The following is an 18159-nucleotide window of genomic DNA, read 5'->3' as shown; positions in this document are numbered from 1 at the left end:
CAGTCAAAAGTAAAAGTAGTGCACTATAGCGAAGTGTCATTTGGGACACAGACATACATTTGGTGAGTTTCCTATACTGGATGTGATTGAAGCTCATGTTTTAATCAGTTTGTATAAAATAAAAAAAAATTTATTTACACCATATAGAAGGCAAAGACAGGTGAACCATAAAAAAAGTTGTACTTTTGTGAAACCAAAAGCAAAATTATAAAAAACTGTTCTACACTCCTAATGTGCTTACAGTTGAAAGTAAAACATGCGGTTTGAACAGAACTGAAATCAAATTTGCCCGATGCTTTTGCGTAAAAGATTTCATTAGACAAGAGATCAGATCATTGACATGCCACTTAAAAACACACAGTCTAGTCTGTACAATATATACTGAACAAAAATAAACATGTGTTGGTCCCATGTTTCATGAGCTGATATAAAAGGTCCCAGAAATGATCCATACGCACAAAAAGCTTTTCTCTCAGATTTTGTGTACAAATTTGTTTACATCCCTGTTACTGAGCATTTCTACTTAGCCAAAATATTCCATCCACCTGACAGGTGTGGCATAGAAGCTAATTAAACCGCATGATCATTACACAGGTTCACCTTGTGCTGGGGAAAATAAAAGGCCACCAAAATGTGCAGTTTTGTCACGCAACAATGCCACAGATGTCTCAAGTTGAGGGAGCATGCAATTGGCATGCTGGCTGCAGGAATGTCCACCAGAGCTGTTGTCAGAGAATTGTATGTTCATTTCTCTACCATAAGCCGACCTCCGTCAATTTAGAGAATTTGGCAGTAGAGCCAACCTGCCTCACAACCGCAGACCTTGTAACCATGCCAGCCCAGGACCTCCACATAAGACTTCTTCAGCATCTGACACCAGCCAACCAGACAGCTGATGAAATTGAGGATTATTTCTGTCTGTAATAAAGCCCTTTTGTGGGGAAAAACTCATTCTGATTGGCAGGGCCTGGCTCCCCAGTGGGTGGACCAGGCTCCCAAGAAGGGTGGGCCAATGCCCTCCCATGGCTGCGCCCCTGCTCAGTCATGTGAAATCCATAGATTAGGGTCCAATTTATTTAAATTGACTGATTTCCTTATATGAACTGTATCTCAGTAAAATCTTTGAAATAGTTGCGCTTATATTTTTGTTCAGTTAAGAAAAATGCCCATATAAAGCTCTCGAAAAGTACTGCACTCATGTAGTGAAGATCACCTGTAGCACTAAGATCATAAAACATCAAAGTTCTTGTCAGGATACTCTATATGGGGTGGGGTGTAAGATTATCTTTGTTTTTGGGAAACTCACCCCAGGGAGGCATGAACATACAGCACCAGGGAAGCAGCTAAAGAGGTAACACGAGCCCCCGACATGTCTGCTTTACTCGTTTAGCACAAATCTTAACATAGCCCATCCTAAATGTTTCCCTCGCCTAAATATGTACACATTTAAGTCTAATATTACAACCCACCAATAGCCCAGGTTCTAAACTGAAAATTTAGAAGCAAAATATAACAAAGGTAGGAATTCTGGGCCATGCAATCTTATTCATTATGATCTAAAAGGTTAAAATCATCTTCAAATTCTGATCCTAGATCAGCATTCATACTCAGACCCTTTGGGTATACGGGCCCTGGAAGCCATTTTTAGAGCAGATATTCTCAGTCTGGTCCATGGCTAGTCGAACCAGAATCTCCTCCCCACAGTTAGAAAAAAAAACTATACAAAGACAAAACGGAAACAGCAAACCGGCAACATCAGCACCCTACCCTCCTCCTCGTCCCCTACAATAAAACATCCCCCTGGAAACATTCAAGTCATGTTTTTCCACACTTCTCTTGCCCCCCCCCCCCCCCCCCCCCCCTCACAATCCAACATCTCCCTCTCCTCCCCGCTGGCAAAGGATGGAGCTCCAACATACGGTCTTCATCAGCCTGGTGTGTGTGTTCATTACCCCAGGAGGCCCTGATTGGAAACATGAGACTCCGCTCTTAAACCACATTCTTCAAATTCCCTGTAAACAACAGAGGGGAGGAATGGAGGGAGGGAAAAACAGGGTTAAATTAATCATAGATACTTAGAAATAAGCACAATGAAAACACTCATGACACAAAGTCAAAACACACAGAAAAAATGCATTAATTTCTCTCAGTGTCCATACAGAGCATGTACCCGCACACACACACCTCAGCATCGTCATCAGTGACAGCGTTAAGCATGCCGCTAAGTGTGGACAGAAGTGCTGTCAGTGATAATTCAGATTTATCTGTAGATGAAAGGAGATGTAACCTCCTGTTAGCCTGGTTTAGATAAGAGGTATGTGTGTGCGGGAGGAGTAGCCTAGCGGTGACTAAGAGTTCACTTGTCTAAATGTAATGTAACCTCAACAAAAAAAGAAACGTCCTCTCACTGTAAACTGTGTTTATTTTCAGCAAACTTAACGTGTACATAATTGTATGAACATAAGATTCAACAACAGACAAACTGAACAACTTCCAGACATGTGACTAACAAATGGAATAATGTGTCCCTCAACAAATGGGGGGGGGGGGGGGGGGGGGTGTCAAAATCAAAATTAACATTCAGCATCTGGTGTGGCCACCAGTTGCATTAAGTACTGCAGTGCATCTCCTCCTCATGGACTGTAGTAGATTTGCCAGTTCCTGCTGTGAGATGTTACCCCACTCTTCCACCAAGTCACCGGCAGGTTCCCGGACATTTCTGGGGGGGGAATGGCCCTAGCCCTCACCCTCCGATCCAACAGGTCCCGGACGTGCTCAATGGGATTGAGATCTGGGCTCTTCACTGGCCATGGCAGAACACTGACATTCCTTTCTTATATGAAATTGCGCACAGAACAAGCAGTATGGCTGGTGTCATTGTCATGCTGGAGGTTCATGTCAGGATGAGCCTGCAAGAAGGGTACCATGCAAAGCACAGCGTTGAGATTGCCTGCAATGACAAGTCCGATGATGCTGTGACACACCGCCCCAGACCATGACGGACCCTCCACCTCCAAATCGATCCCGCTCCAGAGTACAGGCCTTGGTGTAGCACTCATTCCTTTGACGATAAATGTGAATCTGACCACCACCCCTTGTGAGACAAAACCGTGACTCGTCAGTGAAGAGCACTTTTTGCCAGTCCTGTCTGGTTTGTGCCCATAGGCAACGTTGTTGCCGGTGATGTCTGGTGAGGACCTGCCTAACAACAGGCCTACAAGCCTGCAGTCCAGCCTCAGCCTATTGCGGACAGTCTGAGCACTGACGGAGGGATTGTGCGTTCCTGGTGTAACTCGGGCAGTTGTTGATGCCATCCTGTACCTTGCCCCAAAGGTGTGATGTTCAGATGTACCGATCCTGTGCTGGTGTCGTTATGCGTGGTCTGCCACTGCGAGGACGATCAGCTGTCCGTCCTGTCTCCCTGTAGCGCAGTCTTCGGCGTCTCACAGTAAGGACATTGCAATTTATTGCCCTGGCCACATCTGCAGTCCTCTTGCGTCCTTGCAGAATGCCTAAGGCATGTTCACGCAGATGAGCAGGGACCCTGGGTATCTTTCTTTTGGTGTTTTTCAGAGTCAGTAGAAAGGATTCTTTAGTGTCCTAACTTCTCATAACTGTGACCTTAATTGCATTAAAAGCATGGGAAACCGTGTATAAACCCTTCACACTGAAGTTATTTGTTTTATACAAATGATCTTTGAAAGACAGGGTCGTGAAAAAGGGATGTTTCTTTTTTTGCTGAGTTTGTTCGTTCAGCGATTCATTGTCTGTCGTAACGAGGAAGAAAGAGAATGTGGATGCAACATGCAACAATTTCAAAGATTTTACTCAGTTACAGTTCATATAACAAAATAAGTCAATTGAAATAAATTAATTAGGCCCTAATCTATGGATTTTACATGACTGGGAATACAGATAGGCATTTGTTGGTCACAGATAAAAGGTAGGGGCGTAGATCAGAAAACCAGCCAGTATCTGGTGTGACCACCATTTCGTCGTTAACTACGACATCTCCATTGCATAGAGTTGATCAGGCTGTTGATTGTGGTCTGTGGAATGTTGTCCCACTCCTCTTCAATGGATGTGTGAAGTTGCTGGATACTGGCGGGAACTGGAACACGCTGTCTTACACATTGATCCAGAGCATCCCAAACATGCTCAATGGGTGACATGTCTGGTGAGTATGCAGGCCATGGAAGAACTGGGACATTTTCAGCTTCTAGGAATTGAGTACAGATCCTGTGACATGGGGCTGTGCATTAGTCATGCTGAAACATGAGGTGATGGCGGCAGATGAATGGCATTAAGTGCATTCAAATTGCCATTGACAAAATGCAATTGTTTTCATTGTCCGTAGCTTATGCCTGCCCATACCATAACCCCACCACCATGGGGCACTCTGTTCACGTCAATAAACCGCTGACCCACACAACGCTGTACACGCCGTCTGCCATCTGCCCGGTACAGCTGAAACCGGGATTCATCCGTGAAGATCACATTTCTCCAATGTGCCAGTGGCCATCAAAGGTGAGCATTGGCCACTGAAGTCAGTTACGACCCTGGTGAGGACGACAAGCACGCAGATGAGTTTCCTCTGAGACAGTTTCTGTCAGTTTGTGCAGAAATTCTTTGGTTGTGCAAACCCACAGTTTAATTAGCTGTCCGGGTAGCTGGTCTCCAACGATCCCGGATGTGGAGGTCCTGAGCTGGCGTGGTTATACAGTGCATTCGCAAAGTATTAAGACTTCTTCCACATGTTTCCCCTCAATCTACACACAATACCCCATAATGACAAAGGGAAAACAGGAATACGTTATCTGCGTAAGTATTCAGAAACTTTGCCAAACTGAGCAATTGGGGGAGAAGGGCCTTGATCATGGAGGTGACCAAGAACCCAATGATCACAGACAGAGCTCCAGAGTTCCTATGTGGAGATGGGAGAACCTTCCAGAAGGACAACCATCTCTGCAGCACTCCACCAATCAGGCCTTTATGGTAGTGGCCAGACGGAAGCAAGTCCTCAGTAAGAGGCACATGACAGCCTGCTTGGAGTTTGCCAAAAGGCACCTAAAAGGACTGACCATGAGAAACAAGATTCTGGTTTGATGAAACCAAGATTGAACTCTTTAGCCTGAATGCCAAGCATCATGTCTGGAGGAAACCTGGCACCATCCCTACGGTGAAGCATGGTGGTGGAAGCAAAATGCTGGGGGATGTTTTCAGTTGCAGGGTCTGGGAGACTAGTCAGGATTGAGGGAAAGATGAACGGAGCAAAGTATGGAGAGATCCTTGATGAAAACCTGCTCGAGAGCGCTCAGGACCTCAGACTGGGGCGAAGATTCACCTTCCAACAGTACAACGACCCTAAGCACACGGCCAAGACAATGCAGGAGTGGCTTAGGGACAAGTCTCTGAATGTCCTTGAGTGGCCCAGCCAGAGCTCGGACATCTCTAGAGAGACCTGAAAATAGCTGTGCAGCGACACTCCCCATCCAACCTCACAAAGCTTGAGAGGATCTGCAGAGAAGGGGAAAAACTCCCCAAATACAGGTGTGCCAAGTTTGTAGCATCATACCAAAGAAGACTCAAGGCTGTAATTGCTGCCAAAGTTGCTTCAACAAAGTACTGAGTAAAGGGTCTGAATACTTAGGTAAATATGATTAGTTTATTTTTAATACATTTGCAAAAATTTATAAAAAAAAATGTTTTGCCTTGTCATTATGTGGCATGGTGTATAGAATAAGGATTTTATCATTTAAAAAAATCCATTTTAGATTAAGGCTGTAATGTCACAGAATGTGGAAAAAGACCAGGGTTCAGAATACCTCCTGAATGTACTGTACGTGGTCTGCAGTTGAGGCCGGTTGGACGTACTGCCAAATTCTCTAAAACAACATTGGAGGCAGCTTATTGTAGATAAATTAACATTCAATTCTGGCAACAGCTCTGGTGGACATTCCTGCAGTCAGCATGCCAATTGCATGCACCCTAAGAACTTCAGACATCTGTGGCATTGTGTTGTGTGACAAAACTGCACAGTTTAGAGTGGCCTTTTATTGTTCCCAGCACAAGGTGCACCTGTGTAATGATCATGGTGTTTAATCAACTTCTAAATATGCCACACCTGTTAGGTGGGCGGATTATCTTGACAATAAATGCTCAATAACAGGTATGTAAAAAATGTGTGAACAAAATTAGAGAAATACGCTTTTTGGGTGTATGGAAAATATCTAGGATATTTAATTTTAGCTCATTAAAACATGGGACCAACACTTTACATGTTGCGTTTATAAAAATAAAATAAAAATCAGTATATGTGGAGACTGTGAGCATCCAGTACCAGGGTTGAAAAAACTACATTCCAGATGCAACAAATGATTTGTGTTGTCTGTCTACACTGCATTCTCTCTCTGTGATGTGTGTGCACGTGTACACTGCAGCAGTTCCCCAGACGGACAGTTATTCAAAATGCAAAACGCATAAGTGATGTACTTCCTCAGCAAGAGCAGATATGCAAATGAGGAAACAGAAAAGGTAAATACGCAAAGGTAACACTTCACTTGCATAACATGGTGATAGAGAGCTTATTTCCAACCAATGAATAACCAGCCACACACTTTACAACCTTTGTCCTGGGTCTCCATCTGTAGCTTTCAATATCATGTTTCAGAGCGATGCATGTCTGAATATGGTTAGGTAAACACTGTGAATGCATAGCGATGGTGAATATGTGTTGAATAGAAGGGGCTGGTCAAACACGTCAGTGTCTATACAGACAATGCTGCTTTGATTTCCTATTATTAACAGGCTGTTTCACGTTTAACCAACAAAAGCTGTGAGAATGACAATCATACACTCATACAGTGCCTTCAGAAAGTATTCATACCCCTCTTCTTAATCTACATTTTGTTGTGTTAGAGCCTGAATTCAAAATGGATTAAATAGATTCTCACCCATCTACACAATATCCCAAAGTGAAAACATGGTTTAGAAATGTTAGCACATTTATTGAAAACTAAATACAGAAATCGAATTTACATAAATATTCACACCCCTGAGTCAATACACGTTAGTCACCTTAGGAAGCGATCACAGCTGTGAGTCCCTAAGCACTTTGCACACCTGGATTGCACATTATTATTAAAATTATTTAAAAACGGACAAGTTGGTTATTGATCATTGCTAGACAGCAATATAAGTATTGCCAAAGATTTAAGCCGATTTAAGTGAAAACTAGTCCACTAGTTAACTCCAGTATATATTTATATTTGGCCTTGTGTTTTTAGGTTATTGTCCTGCTGAAAGGTGAATTTGTCCCCCAGTGTCTCTTGGAAAGCAGACAATCAGGTTTTCCTCTAGGATTTTTCTTGTGTTTGCTCTATTCTGTTTCTTTTCATCCTTAAAAACTCCCTAGTCCTTGCCGATGACAAGCATACCCATAACATGATGCAGCCACCACCATGCTTGAAAATATGAAAAGTGATGTGTTGTATTTGCCCCAAACATAGTGTTTTGTAATCTGGACATAAAGTCCATTTCTTTGCCACATTTTTCAGTTTTACTTCAGTGCCTTATTGCAAAACAGGATGTATGTTTTAGAATATTTTTTATTCTGTACAGGATTCCTTTTATTTTTTTCTGTCATTTAGGTTAGTATTGGAGTAACTAATGTTGTTGATCTATCCTCAGTTGTCCTATCATAGCCATTAAACTCTGTTTCAAAGTCACCATTGGCCTCATGGTGAAATCCTTGTGGTTTCTTTCCTCTCCAGCAATTTAGTTCAGAAGGACGCCTGCGTCTTTGTACTTACTGGGTGAATTGATACACCCTCCAAAGGTGTAATTTGTAACTTCACCATGCTCCAAGGGATATTCAAATGTAAGCTTTATTTTATTTTTACCGGTCTACCAATATGTGCCGTTCTTTGTGAGGCACTTGAAAACCTCCCGGGTTTTGTGGTGAATCTGTGCTTGAAATTCACTGCTCGGCTGAGGGACCATACTGATAATTGTGTGTGTGGTGTAGTTATTCAAAAATCATGTTAATCACTATTATTGCACAGAGTCCATGTAAGCAAATCTTTACTCGTGGATGTATTTATGGTTTGGGATAACAAAGGGGTTGAATACTTACTGACAAAAGACAAAGCTTTTCATTTTTTATTAATAAGTAAATAAAAATCTAAAAACATAATTCCACTTTGACATTATAGGGTATTGTGTGTAGGTCAGTGACACAAAATCTCAATTTAATCAATGTTAAATGCAGGATGTACCAATACGTGGAAAAAGTTCAGGGGTGTGAATACTTTCTGAAGGCACCGTATAGATTGTTTTTTGACAAACAATCGTTTTATAGAGGCATGGTTTGGTTTCCTATTTGTTTGCATTGTAGTGTGTGTGTGTGTGGTAAACCCATCATTATAGCACGTCCTGTTGCATATGCTTAAAAGCCAGCCTGAGCTAACAGACTAGGGGGTTTGCATAGCAGTGTGTGTGTGCGCGCATACACACACACACACACACACACACACACACACACACTTGCACTACCCAAGCATCCATTCCAATCAGCGCCTGGCAAAAAGCAACCATGTTTTCTATCCCTCTCTATTTTTAAACAGAGCTCAGAGTCTCGTAAATGTCCCCCAGATGTTGTTTGGAAATTCCGGTAAAGTGACGAGCATTGAGCAGAGGTATTTACTACTTGTGTGTTAATCAATCGCAGCTCGTATTCGACAACTCTCTGGGAGCAAAGTGTTTGTCATGTTATCTCACACACGTTTATCATCTCCTGCAACATTAATGAGAAAGCGGTTGGAGCTCTCACAACATTAAAATATACACTACCGTTCAAAAGTTTGGGGTCACTTAGAAATGTTATTGTTTTTGTCCATTAAAATAACATCAAATTGATCACAAATATAGTGTAGACATTGTTAATATTGTAAATGACTATGGTAGCTGGAAACAGCAGATTTTTTAAATGGAATATCTACATAGGCATACAGAGGCCCATTATCAGCAACCATCACTCCTGTGTTCCAATGGCACGCTGTGTTAGCTAATCCAAGTTTAACATTTTAAAATGCTAACTGATCATTAGAAAACCCTTTTGCAATTATGTTAGCACAGCTGAAAACTGCTGTGCTTATTAAAGAAGTAATAAAACTGGCCTTCTTTAGACTAGTTGAGTATCTGGAGCATCAGAATTTGTGGGTTCGATTACAGGCTCAAAATGGCCCGAAACAAAGAACTTTCTTCTGAAACTCGTCAGTCTATTCTTGTTCTGAGAAATGAAGGCTATTCCATAAGAGAAATTGCCAAGAAACTGAAGATCTCGTACAACGCTGTTTACTACTCCCTTCACAGAACAGCGCAAGCTGGATCTGACCAGAATCACTCCCACTTGTCTCCAGTTCCACATACCAACCCTCAGCCCATTCCATCCATCTCTGCTGGCCACCCACTTCAGGTTTCTACGCAACACATATCTTTCAACTATGCCGTGATGTTTAACGTACAATTTCAATCTATCTAATCCACAGATTGCGAGTTGAAGATAAATATTTTTACTAAGAGTATTAGTAATTGACTGACATCTCTCCAGATGTCCTAACAGTACTATTTCTTAGGTCAATTTTAGATCAATGCTATGCATTTTCAGCCATTCCTGAACCGGAGACCAGAAACAGGCTACCCGAGGGCAATACCAAAATAAATGGGTCTATTGATTCTGTATCCTCAAAATCTGCAGAGCTTCGATGACTTTATGCCCCAAATATTCAACATTTTGTTGGAGGCAAGAATTCTATATAGTAATTTTAGCTGAAAAGCACAAAGTCATGAATCTTGCATAGTTTTATATAATCAACTTATACCATGGAATTGGTACATCAAAAATCTCTTCCCAACTATTTTGCAATCTGTATGGCACAGTTGTCAACATCCTGGTCCTCAAATGAAACTGGTATACTTCCCTATTTATGCTATTTTTATTCCTCCGCCAATTTTTATCTTTTGTATTGGGCAGACAGACCAGTTCCCTACCTCCTCCCGCTGCCACCTGCCTCCTCCATTTTTGGGGAAATACTGTAATCAATTGGTTGTACTCTTGGATTGAGCAGACCTTCCCGTACAATTCTGATAACTCCATGAAGGACATAACTCTACCATTCCAATTTACAATTTAATTTACAAACAAAATACCCTTTTCAAACATCTTTCCCATAAATACAGGTATTTTATCAACCAACACACTTCAGTTCTGCCATAATATTAAAAGTATCCTTTTCAATTAATCGAAAATGAGACATGGCAATCTGCACAAAGGCAAATTTCCCCCAAAAATTTTAAACCTTTTTTAACTAGGCAAGTCAGTTTAGAACAAATTCTTATTTTCAATGACGGCCTAGGAACAGTGGGTTAACTGCCTGTTCAGGGGCAGAACGACAGATTTGTACCGTGTCAGCTCAGGGGTTTGAACTTGCAACCTTCTACTTGAGAACCATTTAGGGTTCAAATAAAAGTTTTGAATGAGTGAGGCTTTTAAAGAGAGGTTAAGTGCTTTTATATTTAATCATCTCAACCCACCAAATTCATATTCATTATATAGATAGACAAAATAAAACGTGCCTGGTTTAGTGTCCCAGATAAAGCTAAATATTTTTTGCTCATATGATTTGAAAAATGAATCATCAGGAGTAGGCAGCACCATAAGCAAGTGAGTAAACTGATAGGACTAAGGAGTTAAATCAGGGCAATTGTGCCATAAATAGACAGATATTTACCGCTCCATGGTTGCAGGATCTTGTCTATTTTTACAAGTTTTCAATTAAAATGATTTATTTATCTCTTTTGTGATATGAACGCTGAGTATGTCTACTTCACCATCAGCCCATTTTATAGGTAAACTGCAGGGTAATGTAAAAGTTGTATTTTTTTAAAGATCCAATACGCAATATTGTACACTTATTCACGCAATATTGTACACAGAGAGCACAGAAAAGTTATCTAGATCTTTAACGAGACATTGCAGGGATCTAGCATGCGGACTTAATATAAAACTTGAGTCATCGGCATACCTTTGTTTTTAAGCCTTGGATTTCTAATCTTCTAAATGTTGTTATTGGATCTGATTTTAATAGCTAGCATTTCGATGGCCATTACGAATAGATATGGTGACAGTGGACACCCTTGTTTAACTCCTCTTGACAATTCAAAACTCAGAAGTAGCCGTTTACCATTTTACACCAGGGGTTGCTATACATTATTTTAACCCATTTCATAAGAGAATTAGTGAAATTGAAAAAAATCCATGAATTTATAAATAAAATCCAGTCTTTATGAAATGCCTTTTCAAAATCCGCTATAAATACCATTCCAGGCATCTTATACGTTTCATGATGTTCTATTATTTCTAGTAGTTGTCGTACATAATCTCCAGTGTATTGTCCATGTAAAAAACCTGACTGATCAGGATGAACAACAGGTGACCAGCTCTAGGACGAGTCTTGGTGGTTCCAAACTTCTTCCATTTAAGAATGATGGAGTCCACTGTGTTCTTGGGGACCTTCAATGCTGCAGAAAGTTCTTGGTACTGTTCCCCAGATCTGTGCCTCGAAACAATCATGTCTCGGAGCTCTACGGACAATTCCTTTGATCTCGTTTCTTCCTCTGACATACATTGTCAACTGTGGAATCTTACATAGACAGGTGTGTGCTTTTCTAAATCAGGTCCAATCAAGTGAATTTACCACAGGTGGACTCCAAATGAAATTGCAGAAATATCTCAAGGATGATCAATGGAAACAGAATGCAGCCGAGCTCAATTTCGAGTCTCATAGCAAAGGGTCTGAATACGTATATAAATTAGGTATCCGTTTTTACTTTTAATAAATATGCAAACATTTCTAAAACCCTGTTTTCGCTTTGTCATTATGGGGTATTGTGTGTAGATTGAAGAGTGAATTTTTTAATCAATTTTTAGAATAAGGCTGTAAGGTAACAAAATTTGGAAAAAGTCAAAGGTGTCTGAATACTTTCCAAATGCACTGTATGTCTGCTGCAGAGGGATGAGAGCCATGAGAAAATGAGTTTTGATCAGTTATAAATTAAAATGCTGAAAACCAAATTGGCTCCTGTTTAAAAAGATGGAGAACAAGCTATGAAGGAAAAACAAGTTCTGGTGCAGGTTCAGTCAACTAGCGACAAAATAATATTGTGATATTGTCAAAAAGATAGTCAAAAAATAACATACTACTATGTATCTGTATCGATTATTTCCACCATCACTACTGCCTGCCAGTCTCCCCAATGTAGGCTACATGTCTGCATCCCAAATACACCCTATCCTTTATATGGTGCACTCCTTTTGACCAGAGCTAAGGGCAATAGTCAAAAGTGGTGCACTACATAGGGAAAAGGGTGGATTGGTTTATCCGTGCCTTGGGAAATACACTACATGACCAAAAGTATGTAGACACCCGCTTGTCGAACATGTTATTACAAAATCATTTGTACAAATATTTTTATTTTACCTTTATTTAGGCACTTACAATGACGACCTAGGAACACTGGGTTAACTGCCTTGTTCAGGGGCAGAATGACAGATTTGTACCTTGTAAGCTCGGGGTTTCGATCCAGCAACCTTTCAGTTACTGGTCCAACGCTCTAACATCTAGTGGAAAGCCTACCTGCCGCCCCTCATTGGCATTTATGGAGTTGGTCCCCCTTTTGCTACTGTAACAGCCTCCACTCTTCTGGGAAGGCTTTCCACTAGATGTTGGAACATTGCTGCGGGGACTTGCTTCCATTCAGCCACAAGAGCATTAGTGAGGTTGGGCACTGATAATGGGCGATTAGGCCTGGCGTGCAGTCGGCGTTGCAATTCATCCCAAAGGTATTCGATGGGGTTGAGGTCAGGGCTCTGTGCAGGCTAGTCAAGTTCTTCCACACCAATCTTGGCAAACCATTTCTGTATGGACCCCGCTTTATCAAACAGGAAAGGGCGTTTCTCAAACTGTTGCCGCAAAGTTGGAAAAATAGAATTGTCTAGAATGTCATTAAGATTTCCCTTCACTTTTCACTAAGGGGCCTAACCATGAAAAACAGCACCAGAGCATTGTTCCTCTCCCACAAAACTCTACAGTTGACACTATGGATTGGGGCAGGTAGTGTTCTCCTGGCACCCACCAAATCCAGATTCATCCGTCGGACTACCAGATGGTGAAGCGTGATTCATCACTCCAGAGAATGCATTTCCACTGCTCCAGAGTCCAATGGAGGGAGCTTTACACCACCACGGACGCTTGGCATTGCACATGATGATCTTAGGCTTGTGTGCAGCTGCTCGGACAGAATTTTTATGCACTATGCACTTCAGCGGTCCCATTCTGCTACCACTTGACGCCGTAGCCACTGTTGCTCCTAGACGTTTCCACTTCACAATAACAGCACTTACACACAGTTGACCGGGGCAGCTCTAGCATGACAGAAAATTGACCAACTGACTTGTTGGAAAGGTGACATCCTCTAACAGTGCCCTGTTGCAAGTCACGGAGCTCTTTGGTAAGGGCCATTCTACTGCCAATGTTTGCCTACATAGATTGAACAGACGTACAATCTTATACACCCGTCAGCAATGGGTGTGGCTGAAATAGCCGAATCCACTAATTTGAAGGCTCATAAACATGACTATGTGGTAAATAAACCGATAAACATCGGAGAGACGGCTCCTGCCGCTGCCGTCATGCGGTAGAACTCTAATGAAAACGCTAATTAATTAAATAATCTCAGTCGGTAATTTGGCAGTGCGCCCAATAGAGACGGCAAAGGAAACGGTTTTATTCCCTCCTGATTGTTGAAATCTTTCCAAAATGGCCACCAAGGACATTGGACAGACTTAAAAGTGTGATTTAAAGTTTGGTAATCATCTTCAGAAGGAAACTTCTGCGAGACAGTCAGTCTCACACACACAAACAAGTCATTTTAATTCAGACTCCCCACGGGGCTCATAACTGCCCCTGGTCGCTCCACATAAAAGCTATTAAAACAAATCAACCTAAACGGCAAGACATGGTCTCTGTTGATGCTGTGTTAACTACAGCTGTGCAGTGGTGGTGATAGATGCTGGCATGCCACGGCTGGCATGCCATGCCAGGGCAGTAGACCACATTGTTAGGCCATAGTGTGCATTCGTGTGTCAAGACTCAAGCTCCCGGCTCATGGCGTGATAACCTAAGCCTGTGTGGTGCTGTGCGTCTGTTTCCAGGCCTGACACAGTTCAAATGGTTTCCCTTGTTTGGGACCAATGGTTGTAATCATTGGTTTCCCTAGATTGGAAACTGCGGTAAACATTAGCTTCCAGTCTGCACTCTGGCACAGCTGTCTAGCAACCACATCCTGCTCTCAACTAGTACCACAGTTGTCTGTATGTGGTATGTTTCTCTCACACAACATGGTTGAAGGGGTGTGTTTTGTCGTCACATACACTTGGTAAAACCAAGAGCACCTGAACCCCCAGTCACAGAAAAAAATTAGGAAGAGCGGAGAGAAAAGAAAGGAACACAGGGAAGGAAGGACATCACCTTCATTTAAATGTATGGATTGAAATCCCATCAGAATAGGAGGAAAGGAAACAAGGGATCTCTGAACTGAAGGAGCAGATGTGACACTAGACCGACCGCACAGTCTGCCTTTCATTTTACCGCTCCATCCCTCAGTCAATCCACGATGGATCCGCGTTGTTTTCAACAGGTCAGTGGTCTGGTTCCATTTGGGTCCGTAGACCCCATACGCTAGCTCCTACTCCCCAGCCTCCTACTCCCTAGCCAGCCCTGAAGACAGAGACACCCCCATACCTCCACTAATCACCCTGCTTCTACTCCCTAGCCCATAGTCTATCCCAACCAAACCACTGCTGGTCCCCCTGGAGTAGTGTAGTGTGGCTGTCAGCAACATATACACCAAGAGACCACCACACACACCCCCTATCCAGAGTGAACGACAGGGTAGGGGGTGAGACAGGGGTCAACACTCCAGCACACATATACACAGACAAATCCCTAACACGTGTGCAAATGTGTGTACATCAAAACTTGTTCATCCACATACAGATGTACTATCAAAATTGGACAATCTGAGTATTGAGTACGTTTGACTGTATGATGAATTTGTCTAACATATCACCCCCCACTTTTCCAGTCGTAACAAAGAGAGTAGTGTTTGACATTCTGATTAACCGGAAACATTAAAACACACATCCGTGTTTTCACCACAGCCAGAACAGAACACACCAGGCCAGCAGGCTGACAAATGTTGGGCCTGTGCCCTCCCAAAGAAGAGGGGGGTCAGGGAGTGTGTGTATATCTGGAGGTCGGGTGACGAGTTTTAGGTGAGGGGTATATTTGTCTCCTTGGGGTGCTGACAACACCCCCTGCTGTTTTAAATGTGGGGGCCATATGAGGGCACACAAAAATTTGTCACGAAAACCACATTTTTACTTCGATACCAGGTTGAGTATCATGACACTCTATATCATCACGATTTCATGGGGGGAAAAAAGCCAATGTCACAGATCGGTCATCATAAAGGAGGACCAATGCAATCTTATAATTAATTAAAGTGCCTTTATTTGATCCAGACATCTTTTGAGTTCAATATAATTATATTTTAAATGTTTGATGTCAATTTTTCAAAAGAGCCAGGTATGCATTAATCAATCAATAATACAATCAATTTGAATTTTTACCAATCTAACTACACAATTGTAAATCTTTATTGATAAACTAGGTAAATCAAGACAGACTAAACCAATTCACTAGGAGTGTTTGCAGGCACTGAATTATTGAGCTTGTTTTGGCTGTTTTCATGGGGCTACAGATTAAAAACAATCTGTTTTCCTTCCATTTGGGACTCATTGTATTGTACTGATCAACACTTGCATAGAAGCAATCTCTTCTTTTGTTAAAGTGTGCACTGTCTCTAAGACCTAATGACATCATTCACACACAGTGAGAGAGACAGGAGAGAAGAAGTAAATTAATAACGTTTTCGGCAATACATTTGGTTTTTGGTGACAATCAGCTTTCAAATCAGCTTATTTTGCAACTTAATTACAAAGTATGAGGGTAGTGAACTGAAGCTAGCTTCAGCTGTAAGCTAGCAAGGAAATTTAGCCTACAACGCTGGAAGCTACCAGTATCTTCTTGCATTGTAAAGTGTCCTAGCCTGTAATGGACATTGTTTTGCAAACTAATTAATAGTTGCAAAGTTTATACATGCCGTATTGCATTATTCTAGGGTGTTTACTTCTGAGCAGCATGAGTGGGGAGCCAACATGATGCAGTCTAGACTCCCAGTGAGTGCAGTGGTTCCTCAGGACAGGCTAGAGCTAGCAATGAGTAAGTGGAGCAGGCACAGCGCAATAAGAGGACAGCTGCGCTATAAGAAATAGTTGATCATCTCTATCAGTAGATATGAGACATTTGACAGAAGTACTGAAAGTAAAAAATTCTAGTACTGAACCGTTTTCATGTTCTAGTATAAAAATAAGTGAGGTTTTGGTATACTGTGCAACACTAACACACACACAGCGCTCTGGTCTTTTAATGTGTCTAAATAAACTGATGGCCTGGACGTTTAAATAAAAAGAACCCTGTCCTTAAACTAAAGCAGTCCCATCTGGACTCAACAGTCAACAAAAGACACCATTTGGTGTATGTGTGAGAGAGTGGTCAAAGTTTGACCATTTGTTGCTTGCGAGTGGTTTCTCTAAGTGTCTGACCGTTATGTTTTTTGGTAGTGGTTGTGACATAATTGCTAACGCTAGAGTGTGTGAGTTTAGAGTGTGGTTACGCCGTCTAATACCTTTGATGGTGGAGATGACCTTGTCCAGCTGTTTGGTCTCATTGCGGTCCGGTCGACAGCTGGGACTGATCTCCAGAGAGTAATCAGGACCGTACTCTGTGAAGAACTGAAGTAAACAACAACATAAACAAAAACAGTGAGAGTAGTGTGTTAACCACAATGTAGAACAGATTTAAATCAAATACAACAAGACTTTGGTTCAAATGTAAGAACTGGTATGGGGAAACAAAGAGAGATGGTGCTAAATCAATGATTAGAACTGATCTAGGAACCAAACGTCCAACTGCAGAGAGAGGAGAGTTAACGTGTAAGAACTAGAGGTCGACCGATTAATCGGAATGGCCGATTTCAAGTTTTCATAACAACCGGAAATCTGTATTTTCGGGCGCCGATTTTTGTATATTTTTATACCTTTATTTAACTGGGTCAGTTAAGAACACATTCTTATTTTCAATGATGGCCTAGGTACGGTGGGTTAACGGTCTCATTCAGGGGCAGAACGACAGATTTTCACCTTGTCAGCTCGGGGGATCCAATCTTGCAACCTTACAGTTAACTAGTCCAACGCATTAACAACCTGCCTCTCTATCGTTGCTCTCCACAAGGAGACGCGAATGCAGTAAGCCACGGTAAGTTGCTAGCTAGCATTAAACTTATCTTATAAAAAACAATCAATCATAATCACTAGTTAACTAACTACACATGGTTGATGATATTACTAGATATTATCTAGCGTGTCCTGCTATATAATCTGACTGAGCATACAAGCATCTAAGTATCTGACTTAGCGGTGGTAGGCAGAAGCAGGCGCGTAAACATTCATTCAAACAGCACTTTCGTGCGTTTTGCCAACAGCTCTTTGTTGTGCGTCAAGCATTGCGCTGTTTATGACTTCAAGCCTACCAACTCCCGAGATGAGGCTGGTGTAACCGAAGTGAAATGGCTAGCTAGTTAGCGCGCACTAATAGCGTTTCAAACGTCACTCGCTCTGAGCCTTCTAGTAGTTGTTCCCCTTGCTCTGCATGGGTAACGCTGCTTCGATGGTGGATGTTGTCGTAGTGTTGCTGGTTCGAGCCCAGGGAGGAGCGAGGAGAGGGACGGAAGCTATACTGTTACACTGGCAATACTAAAGTGCCTATAAGAACATCCAATAGTCAAAGGTTAATGAAATACAAATGGTATAGAGGGAAATAGTCCTATAAATCGTATAATAACTACAACCTAAAACTTCTTACCTGGGAATATTGAAGACTCATGTTAAAAGGAACCACCAACTTTCATGTGTTCTCA

The 18159-nt window shown here is 41.9% G+C and overlaps 1 protein-coding gene across 1 annotated transcript in view; it reads right to left on the bottom strand.

Annotated features, from left to right (window-relative positions):
- Positions 1 to 81: 81 nt before the first annotated feature.
- The window catches only part of LOC139378806 (histone deacetylase 8), a 36641-nt gene continuing 18563 nt past the window's right edge, over positions 82 to 18159 (bottom strand). Inside the window, exons 10-11 of the mRNA XM_071121324.1 lie at positions 16870 to 16975; positions 82 to 2012 (exon numbers count right to left, since the gene is read on the bottom strand). Coding sequence (XP_070977425.1) covers positions 1990 to 2012; positions 16870 to 16975 — 129 coding nt within the window. The 3' untranslated portion in view covers positions 82 to 1989. The remainder of the gene's footprint in view (positions 2013 to 16869; positions 16976 to 18159) is intronic.

This window comes from Oncorhynchus clarkii, chromosome 21 (assembly GCF_045791955.1).
Source record: "Oncorhynchus clarkii lewisi isolate Uvic-CL-2024 chromosome 21, UVic_Ocla_1.0, whole genome shotgun sequence".
In the NCBI taxonomy this organism is placed as follows: domain Eukaryota; kingdom Metazoa; phylum Chordata; class Actinopteri; order Salmoniformes; family Salmonidae; genus Oncorhynchus; species Oncorhynchus clarkii.
This window is presented reverse-complemented; position numbering and strand designations above follow the sequence as displayed.